The 12,310-nt window shown below is 22.9% G+C and overlaps 1 protein-coding gene across 1 annotated transcript; it reads left to right on the top strand.

Annotated features, from left to right (window-relative positions):
- Positions 1–766: 766 nt before the first annotated feature.
- Positions 767–10,642, top strand: LOC126900027 (ATP-dependent RNA helicase vasa-like). Its single transcript, XM_050675384.1, has 9 exons — positions 767–1,107; positions 2,204–3,031; positions 4,969–5,190; positions 5,257–5,433; positions 5,665–5,863; positions 6,378–6,578; positions 9,628–9,800; positions 10,124–10,207; positions 10,339–10,642. The coding sequence occupies exons 2-9, from the start codon at positions 2,225–2,227 to the stop codon at positions 10,390–10,392; spliced, it is 1,917 nt and encodes a 638-aa protein (XP_050531341.1). The 5' UTR covers positions 767–1,107; positions 2,204–2,224; the 3' UTR covers positions 10,393–10,642.
- Positions 10,643–12,310: the final 1,668 nt, after the last annotated feature.

Genomic DNA, 12,310 nt, shown 5'->3' with positions numbered 1-12,310 from the left:
AACAAAGAAGGATAGATAGAGTACAAAAGGACTTGAAACTTTTGAATGTAAGGAGCGCAGAAAAATGTGCAAAGGATAGAGACAGATATTGATAATATGATGTTGCGACGATGGACCTTAAGTCTATAAAAACGCAGAAGAAAAGAAAGAAAAGTTTAATCGTAGATTTCATACCCACTCATAAAAAATAAAAATAGGATAATTTTTATAATTTTAATGGGGAGTTTTACAGAGGAGCCAATTAGCTCCTTTGTAAAACTAATTTTGTAAAATCAACAAAATTAAAATTTTTATATTTATTTTAATTTTTTGTCTGATATTTAATTAAATAAAAGTTAATTTTTACGTATAAGTCTAATTTTTGTAAATCTATTTTAATTTTAAAATTTATGAATGTTGGTCATCAATGTTCGATTGTTTCATATGCTATAGAAATTGAATTATAAGCGGACAAATGTAAATATTATTTAATGTTTAGGTAGACATTCGATATCAGAAACTATGAGGGTAACCGTATGTTTACATAATTTCAAGGACACTAATAAAAAGCAATAAAGAAGTCACAGATGCGCACAAAGGTTGGGTTCTTTTTCAATGGAATTAAAACATTTGAAAACTATAACTGTTGAATAATAAATCACATAGGTCACTTGTTGAACTAGACATATTCTGCTGTAAAATTTAACACATGACTTTCCCACTCCAATCTTTCAAATAGTATACTTGTCTATGCTTTCGAGTGTTAGACATGCGTAGAAATGTGTTGGTTATATATTTTTAAAATATCTGCACACGCCGGATTTTTACCTCTAGTCTAATTATTAGTATAATGCTCTCGATTGATTTGAAATTGTTATGTTGTGATTCTAAATTGTTCGCGGCATTTTCATGGCGTAAATATGCTTACCGTCATTCTTATCTACATTACATGTGATTTTTTATTATAACCAAAAATTAAAAATATTATCATTGGTCAGCAATGAGATTAAAATTTTAATTCAAAGTTAGCAGTTTTGTCTTTACTCTCAGTGAGACGCTTTGTTAAAATTACTTGTTTAAATTGTTTTTGATAGTTTTTTACTTGTTTTTTTAGATTTAATCGTTTTGGTAAGTATTGAGATTTTTGCTTCTATATATATATATATATATATATTAATCATTTTTTTAAGTTTTGTATCCTTAATAAAATATTGCTTAGTGAAAACCATTAAGAATTTTCCCAAAATTTACAAGATGGTATAAAAATAATACTTAAGTTTTAAAATAGCAATTTATCATTATTTGTACAAACAGTTAAATGTTTTATACAAGTCGCATATTAAATTAAAAGCTTGAATATTAATGTATATATTTAGAATAATTCATTCTTCTTTACTCTAAATTCTACTTAATTATTATTGAAACATGCTATACTTTAACCATAATAAATAAAAAATTCAGAGCTGAAAGAATCAAAGTGACATTTATATTAAAATGAGAGTGATAAAAAAGTGCAAAAAATAATAAAACAACCACTCTTATGAGTTGATTAAAGATTACATTGAATTTTTAAAGTGTAGTTCTAATTGTCATTGATTTACTATATAAACTATTGAAAAGATAATATTTCTTAATTTTCTTATTAAATTATCTTGGAATAACTTTTTTATTACTTTGATCCTTACAGCTTTAGGTGCTTCAAATAATGTAGTAATGATTGTTAAAAATTCAAAGGTTTCAAGTCTCTAAGTATAAATTTTACAAGATAGCTATTAAAAGTTTTGAAAGACTTACAATGGGTATATAGTTCATTTTAAAAATTTCCCCAATTAAATTAAAAACAATTTTTGAAGAAAAATAGATTTCAAATAATTGGCTTCAGTCATTTAACATGATATAAATATTAGAGAGGAAATAATGTAATAATTGTTCTAACAAGTTTGAAAATGTTCTTGAGTTTAGTATTTATCAATTAATACATAAACTGAAATAAATATAAATGTATAATTCTTTTGATTTTATTTTACTTTGTATTAGTAATACAAAGTATACTTATAAAATACAAATATTGATGCAATTCAAGTGTATAAAAATTTCTGTTTACACGATATTAGTCTAATTTTCAATTTTTGTACCAAATCCATTTAATTGAAATAAAATATATGTTATTAGTTAAAAATATATTGATACCTTTCTTAAAATGATGTTAAATTAATTTTTCTAGATTATATACCTCTAAACAAATATGGAAGAAGAAAACTGGGATGAGTTATCTGGAGTAAATAATATACCAGTAATTCAATCAAATGATTATTATGAAAATAATGGAGACTATGATAGCCATAATTATGGAGCTGGTTTATGTGAACCAGCTGATAAAAATGAATATAACAATGAGGATTATGACCATTTAGAACAACATAAAACTTATGACTCTTGGGGTAATACAATGAGTTCAGGAAATGATAACCATCAAGTAAATGGTTACGCAAATGGAGAATCATGGGGAAGTAATGGTTATAATTATCAATGTAATGAAAATGGTGATCATAGAGAAAGAAATGGTAGTAATTCGAGATATAATAATGGGTATAGCACCCAACACTATAGAGATGAAAGTAGAGGATCAGGGTTTCGAGGAAGAGGTCGTGGTCGTGGTCGTGGCCGTGGCCGTGGTAGAGGTCAAGGTACAAGTAGAAACTATGAACATAATTCAAACAATGATTACAGCAATAATGAAGAATTAGAGAAACCTGCAATACCAAAACCAACATATATTCCTCCTGATCTTGAAGATATTGATGATTCTGTTGTAACTATGGTTGCTGGTTTAAATTTTGATAAATATGAAAATATTGATGTGAAAGTTAGTGGTATAAATGTACCAAACCATATTACTACATTTCAAAATTCTGGTTTACGAGAATTGCTCTTAGAAAATTTAAAAAGATCAAATTATACTGTACCAACACCCATTCAGAAGTATTCTTTGCCCATAGTTCTTGAAGGGAGAGATATGATGGCAAGTGCACAAACAGGTTCTGGTAAAACAGTAAGTACAAGTGTGTTTTTATAACCGATTATTTTTTGTAATTTATTTTTAGCTTCGATCAAAGCTGAGAATTTTACCATGATGTATTTATTTTTTTTTTTGTATGTCACTACATTTTCTCAGCTCTCCTGGATCGAATTTTCTCAATGATATATCAAAAGATAACAAATCATATCTAGTTGAAGACATTACCCTCAAACATTTTAAAAAAATTTTCCTCATTTCCCGTAAATGGTGGAAATCTCCCAAAAAATTACAATTCTTAAAATCGGTAAATTTCGACATTTTTTTACTTTTTTTTCTAAAAATTGCCATAATTGTTGAAAAATGAAAGAATCTAAATAATTTTTTCTTATATTGACACCTTAGATATTTCCTTTTTATTTAATATAATGTCTACAGGGAGGTATTCAAAATAGCAAATTTTTTATAATACTCATCTTTCTCAACTTAACTTTTGAATATGTTCTGGAAATACTGTTAAAATAAACATATGTTAAATGAAAGCTTATGTTACATACTATAAATTAAAAAAAAAAAATTTTATGACGACCTCTCTTCTATGTATAAATGATTGTCATAGTTAAAAAAAAAATGCTATTTATATTCAGAGTTTGTTAAATTTTTATATCATTTAAATTGAATAACTTCATGAAATATCAAGTATCCCATCACTGTAGTGTCTCCTTTTGAGATTATTACTAATTAGAAACACATGAAACCATTATTAAAAAAAAAATTTTTTTATCAATTTATTATTGAATTTTGATTTGTTAAAAATAATCCATGTACAATTTCTATTCAAAATAACACTTTTAACTTTTGATCCTTTAAAGTTGATTTTTATAATAGTTTCTAATGAAAAATGTTGAATTTTTAAATACTATTTTAGTTCAACTTGTAAGTTTAGAATTTCTATCATTAAATAGACAATTTTATATGGAATAAAATATTCTATTTTTTTAGATTGATATGTAATCAGAAACTTATATAATTACTATTAGCAGTAAATTTGTGAAGAAAACTCAAAATTTTGTTAAAATTTTGTTAAAATATTTTATTGTATTAAATCATTTAATAGAAGTCTTAGTAAGCATTTTTATGCAACTCTTGGTGTTTAAATAATTGTTTAAATTGATATCCTGTACATAATACATTTTCTTATTTTTATAAGAAAAGTAAATCAAAATTGTTTTTGGTTTTAAAGGAGTCTAATAAAAATATGTTTTTGGGGTATATTAAGATTTAAGATACTTTTCTAAGAAATCTGATTTCTTTAAACATACATCAAATAGAAAATAATAGTATTCTTTAAAATGAAAAAAAAACCTTCTAAAATCTCGATTTTTAAGAAATAACTCATACAAAACAATATTTCGAAAAACAAATGAATTAGAGATAAATTCAAGCAATTTTTAGAAAAAATTATTAATTTTGTAATATTTTGTATATTAATGGAATACTTACATCATTCTATATATTTCTAATTAAAGCGTGTTTAAAAAAAATGATTAATAAAAAGAAAAATGTTTTAGTAATTTGTCATATATGGGTTTTCAATCTCTTAAGTCAAAAACCATTTTATTTTTAGTAAATATGTTAAAACATATTTTAGTGTTTCAAATACAAATCAAATATTGACACTCTTTGATATCAATCAATATTAAACTGCAAAAATACCTTAAATTAATTTTACTGGAAGCATACTATACTTTATTTTTTAATTTTCAATCTAATTTTTCCTTGACTTTTACTTATCTACTTAAAATAAAGTCATCAAAAAGCCCCTAGCAAAGCTGAATTTTGTTACTAATTGTCCAAATTATATTAATTGTAACCAGTCTTGTCCTAAATTTTAATACTGAAAGTGCACCTGTTTTAATTATTTTATTTTATACTTAATTTTTATATTCTCAATTAAACATAAAATATTTCAGGCTGCATTTGTTCTACCTATTTTACAAAGTTTATTGAGTGATCCTTCGGATTTAATATTTGATTATGACCATTGCGAACCTCAAGCAGTTATCATGTCTCCTACCAGAGAACTGACTATTCAAATATGTGAGGTAGCTAAAAAACTAAGTAGAGGAACAATAATCAAATGTGAACTTCTTTATGGAGGAACTGCAACCTATCATCAAAAAAGCAAAATTTTGGTATAAAAAATTGATTATGGTTAAATTAAAACTATTTAATATTAATAGTGAATTTATAATTTATAGAAAGGAGTACATATTGTTGTAGCCACACCAGGACGTTTGAATGATTTTGTTAACCGTGGTTTAGTAACTTTTCAATCAACTCGCTTTTTTGTACTAGACGAAGCAGATCGAATGTTAGACATGGGTTTTAAACCAGAAATAGAGCGTGTTTTGCATCACCATACTATGACTCCAACAGTAATTGTTTATATATAAATATTAGATCATTAAATATGCTATTAATTTTGAGACCCATTTTCCCTTAATCAGAGATTCCTGTTTTAAAATGATTAGCCCATTATATGTTATTGAAAGTGATAAATCCAGAAAAATGTTCATAGTTAAAGAGAAGAGCATGTTAATTGATGACATATAATTATTATTTATTTTAATACAATGTATGAATCATTTTATTATTAATCTTTACAGACAGAAAGACAAACTCTTATGTTTTCAGCAACATTACCAAGTGAAATTCAACAAATGGCATGTATGTACTTAAAATCAGATTATGTATTTGTAGCTGTAGGCGAGGTTGGTGGAGCTTGTAAAGATGTATCACAAGAAGTGCTGCAAGTAAAAAAATTTGACAAAAAACAGGTTTTAACAGATATATTAGAAGAATTAGGTAATCTTCTTATAATGATTGATAAATATTTTAAGTAACAATAAAAATAATTGTATTTAAATTACCATTATTACAAAATTTTTCAAATCTATTTAGAACAATTATGCCAAACCTGAGCTAAAAAACTAGTAATCAAAGTCGGAATTAGTTATATAAATAAATTAATATTATATAGTTTATAAGGTTATATATATTTAACAGTAGATTAATAAAGAGATTAAAAAAAATCTTTTGACTTTTTATTCACTAGTTATATTGTTGTAAGTTTAAATAAAATTTGTTATAACTGTTGGGACAATATTTATCTCGGACAATTATATTTATTTTTCTTTTACACATAATAATTCATATAATATGAGTTATTATTGTTGAGTTCACAATTGGTTAAACAAATAATTGTCTGCAAATCTATTATTTGTATTTATTTTTATATATATCTTGTTTTACTAACATTATATATTTATATATATTTCTTATCAAGTTAATAAAAATTTAAAAATGATTGTTTATTTAGATGACTGTCAAGGTACTATTGTATTTGTGGAGCAAAAAAGAAATGCTGACTTCATTGCAACATATTTAAGTGAAAAAGATTTTCCAACAACAAGCATTCATGGTGATCGTGAACAACCAGAACGTGAAAAAGCCCTTAGAGATTTTAAAACTAAACGAATGAAAATTCTGGTAGCCACAGCTGTAGCAGCACGAGGCCTCGGTAACATTATTTTATTATTAAGTTTCTTATTATAAAAATTATTTTTTCATCTATAATATTCTTTAACAAACATAAACACTTTTTTTTTTTTAATTAATACGCTAAATTATTAGACCTTTTGATTTTACTTAGCTTTAATGCAAAGTTGAAAAGGTATTAATTTCATTATGAAATGTTTTTATAAATTTTTTTGTGTGTGTGTATGTGTGTGTCACCACTCATTCTCAGCTAACACTGGACCAATATTGATAAACAATACATCAAAATATCACAAATTATATCTAGTCGAAGACATTACGCTCAAAAATTAAAAAAAATTTCCTCGTTCCCCATAAATGGGGGAAATCTCCAAAAAAATTATAAATTTAAAAATCACTAATTTTCGACATTTTTTAACTTAAAACTGTTTAATTTTTTGTAAATCTGACCTTTATCTGTCCACAGGAGGGGTTTTAAAACGGCTACTTTTCCATAAACAATTAACTTTTGAAAATTTTTCAGAAATACTGACACTTTTATATATCTTAAATTAAAGCAATATGTAATATACTACATGAAAAAAAAAATTTGACCTCAGGACTTGTCTTCATGGTAAAAATGACAGCCATTAATTCTTGATATTATATTTTACATTTTATAACTTTATGTTTCTATAACTTCTAAAAAATTTTCTAGATCAATACTATTTTTTTATGATAAACTCTATTTATATACCTTTTTCATTCTACATACTTTTTTAGACACTATTATTTTAGACCAATACATTATAAAAACACAATTTTAATTTTGTTGAACTTACAATCATCAAATATTGGAAAATTCTTTAATTTTAGAAATTCAAACAAATGTCTCAACATTATGCTATATTGAGTAGATTTTTTTAACAACAATTTTTTTTTTTTATGTCTGTCCAGAAAAATTCTTAGTTCTCACTGTACCAAGTTTGATGATAATACGTCAAAAGTACCTATTTTTTAATCTAGTTAAATTAATAGTCATCAAATATTGTACAAAATTCCTTAATTTTAAAATTTAGACAAATATCTACTGTAAAAAATAACTTCAAAAAACTTTTTTTTATTAAATATTTCCAAATTCATAGGAGTATAAAATTTGTTTTTGTTTTAAATTACACAATAAAATTATACCACTAATATGAAACATTTTTTTAATCAGCATAAACCAAAATATACTTTACTTAACAAAATTTTAATACTGATTTCAAATCTGCAATTAGATTAATTTCCATCGCCTCTTTTTTTTAGATTACTAATTTATAAAAACGAGTATTTACATTTAATATGTTAAAATTATCCATGCAAACTTTTGATTCAAAATGTCATGTTCAATTTATTTTTGTAGTCCTTCAAAGTTGATTTTAATAAGAGCTTATAATGTAAAAATGTTGAACTTTTAACCTTTATTTAGTTTAACTTGAATGTTAAAAACTGGTATCATTAAATAGAAAATTTTAAAAAATATTTAAAAAATGATTTTGTTTAGATTGATATATGATCAGGATTATATAATTACTATTAACAGTAAAATTATAAAAAAAGTACAAAATTTTGTGAAATCACTTATTATATTTATATTGTTATAAATCATCCCAATAGAAATATTAATGATACTATAACTGAAATATTCAGAACTATATTCTATAGTTTTTAACTAATTATAATAATGTCTAAAATTAATGGTGATAGAAAAAATCATATAGTGTATTATATATATAGTATATTTTGGAATATGATTAAAATTAATTGTAAAACTTTTAATTCATAATTAACAACAAATTATTTTCTTAAATGTTTTGTATCAAGCTCTTCAATTTTTATACAAGTTTGCCATAAAAGCAATAACTACTTTATAATATTTCATAATTTCTCTGTAAAAATTATAATACTAAATTATTAAATATCTATTTCATACTATATTTAATTGCTATAATAAATATTTATTCATATATTACACTTATATATCAAAGAACTACTAATCAGGAATGATGAAGGTAATGGGAATTTATTTTGCTTTTAGTATAATTTATCAATTTCTTAAAATTGAACATTATCATAGATTTGCATTGAAATGTTTCTTATGATAGTAATTTTAAAGACTGTCAGATATCATTTATACTTGTTCCAACTATGCCACATCCACACTGTCATGACCCCACTGTGCTACCGTTTTAGTAATAAATTTTACATGGTATAATCATAATTATATATTTATTATTTATAGTTCTGTTGTGTATAATGGTTTCGACTTTATTTTCTTCTGATAGAAATGTACATAACTAATTAACATAAAAAATAGAAAATTATGACAACTTTTGAACTAGTATTTCAGAAGTTATAAATAATTTAAAATATTGACTGGAGGCTGCTGCTATTTTTATCATTATTCATTTCTCAATCTCACTCCTTTCCGTGACTAAATAAAAAGATCTTAATAACTTTCTTAGTACTAATACAAAAGTTTTTATCCACCAGTCTATTACTAATTAAATTATTTTCTATTTTACTAGCTAATTAAATATATATATTACCATTAAAATGAATAAACTTGATACCCTTATTAAACATAAAGGATAAACATAAAATGTATTTTCTAATAGATAAATGGTGTTATATATGTAACTAAAAAAAGCCAAAAAAAAAAAATTATTTTAAAAGAAATTGAATAGCTACTATTAAAAGAATTACTCTTTATAGGCATTGGTAGTAATCTTATAGAATAAAATATAGTGATGATGTAAAGTTGTAAAGTTTAACATGAGACAAATTATTTTTTGATTCTCCAGTAAAACTGTAATTTTGTAATTGTTTGTTGTTGCTGTAAGGGTAGCAATATTTTTTGCTTTTATTTTATATTTGAAAAATGTATATAGTTCATTCATATCTATTTTATATTACAATGAATTATATATGAATGAGTAAAAAATAACCTTGAATTAAACATTTTTAGATATCTTTGTTTATATTACACATTCATAATTTCAAAATGTTTATTTAACTGTTAATTACAATATTTTTCTATTTAATTATAGATATAACTGGCGTTTCCACTGTTATAAATTTTGATTTACCAAAAACTGTAGATGAATATGTACATCGAATTGGTCGTACTGGAAGGCTTGGAAATGCTGGTCGAGCTGTTTCATTTTTTGATCCAGAATATGATCAAGCTTTAGCCCCTGAATTAAAAAGAATTCTTCAACAAGTTAGTAAATAATTAAATTTATTTTTACAACTAAATTTTTTGCATTAAATTAGATAAGTACTATTTAGAAGATTATTAAGATCAACTGATGTATATTTAGTGCACAAAAATCTAGTACTTGTAAGGTCCATAATGACTTTTTGGTTAATCCTTAAAATTATTTATTCATTTGTCTTAAATATCTCATGAAATTTTTGATATAACATTTTAAGAATTAGAATTACTAATATTTAGGAGTAAAATTGAACAACTAACACTTTAAAAAAAAACTTAATTAACTGTGACTTATTTATTGTGATATTTTCTTTGTAATATTTTATTAGGCTGAGCAAGAAATTCCAGAATGGTTAGATAAGTTTGGTGGTATAGCTGCAGAACCCAATATGCAATTTGATGACATTAGAGCGGTAAGTCTTAAATATTTTAATATGAATGAAAAATAGGACTGTATTTAGTTTTTGGTGGTCAAATTATCTAGTTTAATTATGATAATTGATCATTGAGATCATACAATTAATTAGTTATTTTAATTTTACAGGATGTAAATTCTGAAAATGTAATAAAAAATGAAGAAGAAGAAGAGGTATGGTAAAAATGATATATGATTATGTATTTATTTAAACAGAAGTATTTACTACTTTTTTTTTGGTGTTAAAATTTTAATAGTGCCTTTTATAATTATTATTACTAAAAATATTTTATTTTATAAAGGAATAAAAAAAAAAAATTAACAATACTTCTACAATAAATATTTTGTATTATATAAAAATATTTAGTGTAAACAAAATTATTGGTCTCTTTTATTTGATTGAATTTATTATATATTTAAACATATTTTTTTGGTTTATATAAGTATAATATCTAAATTATTGTTATATTATATATTTTCAATTATTCTGAGCATATTAAAAAATTGTACTTTAGGGTCTTGGATTAATGTAGCCTAATCGTTCTAACTTTTTTGATAGCAAAATAAAATATTCATTTTAATTATTGAAAAAATATATTTGTAAATATAAAAAGTCAATTTATTTATTTTACTAATAATACTCTATTTATACAATAAACACATTTTTATTATTGTTTAAAAATGAACTAATAATTATTGTTACTGATTATAATTAGTAAATTCTAATTTTGTTTGATTTTATTCTTTAATCCTAGACTCTATTTGATTTTTAAATCCTTAATTCCAGCAAAAAGGAATTTTAACTTAATTTTATAAACTTTTGGGAAAAATTTTTACAAAACAGTTAATATTATATTATATAAATACACTTTTTACATAAGATGACTTATACAAAGACTGATGAATTTTATTTGTAAAATATAATCATTTTTATTATAAGATATTATTGGAACCTAAAAATAATATATATATATTTTTTTTTAGTTAAATGATTACTGAAATCATAATTTTTATCTTTGTATTAACTTTATATCTTATATAATAAGATCTTTCGATCTTGTTTTGTTACATCTATAAATATTTCAAAAATTTTGTAAATTTTAAATGTGAAAAAAATATTTTATAAAAATAATTTGTTTATTTTTTTATTTATGGATTTTTTTTTATGTCTATTGAAAATGATTGTTTTGAGATAAAATGGATCATTGTTTAAATTATAAATCTGAATTATAAAATGAAAATAGTATTAAATATAAATTTATGGTTTTGTTTTTTTTTATAACAATCTTACCTTATTTTCATCTTTGTGATTCATTCACTGTATGGTTTCTAAAGTTCAATTTCCAGTTATTTGATGGCTTAAATTGGGGTGAACACTTACTCATATATAAATGTTATTAAAAGTGATACCTATGTTCCCCTTACTAATAAAGCATTATTCCTTAATTTATTTAATATTAAAGATAATCGCCTATTTGTAGAGTAGGATTATTTTTGATAATTCGGACCATAACAATTAATTGAGTAAATAATAAAAGTTGTACTCAAAATTTTATGTATAAGAGTTTGAGACTTTTTTAATTAAACCATTTTTAGAATTTTACCATGCTATTAACTTAATTGACTTGTTTTGTTATTTATTAAAAAAATTCTATGTAATTTTAAAAACGCTTATACAATTGAATTTTATAAATTTAGCTGATAAAATATAAATTTAATTTCTGTAAACTGAATAACTAAATTATCATTTCTTACATTTATAAAAAAATTTATTAATGAACAAAGTGTACTAATGAATAATGCACTATGAACAACCATAAATGTATTATTTACTCTAAACTAAGGTATAAATATTATTTAACACAATAGTTACGTTTCCCGATCACGTCATTTTATCAGTTAAACAACAAAAAATTGAAGATATGTACATGTTAAGGTCAAATTAAACATTATATCAATTAAAATATTACTAGCACTATAATTAAATAATAAATAGGAAAAAGTAATTTGTAAGTATTTTTAAAATATTTAACAATAATTGTTTTGAATTTTTTAAATGGAAACAGTTTTTAATAGAAATATAAATTTGTTTGTAAAAAAA

The sequence above is a fragment of the Daktulosphaira vitifoliae genome, unplaced genomic scaffold (assembly GCF_025091365.1).
Source record: "Daktulosphaira vitifoliae isolate Bord-2020 unplaced genomic scaffold, ASM2509136v1 Scaffold_2, whole genome shotgun sequence".
Taxonomy (NCBI): domain Eukaryota; kingdom Metazoa; phylum Arthropoda; class Insecta; order Hemiptera; family Phylloxeridae; genus Daktulosphaira; species Daktulosphaira vitifoliae.
Note: the sequence above shows the minus strand (reverse complement) of the source record. Positions and strands in the feature narration are given on the sequence as shown.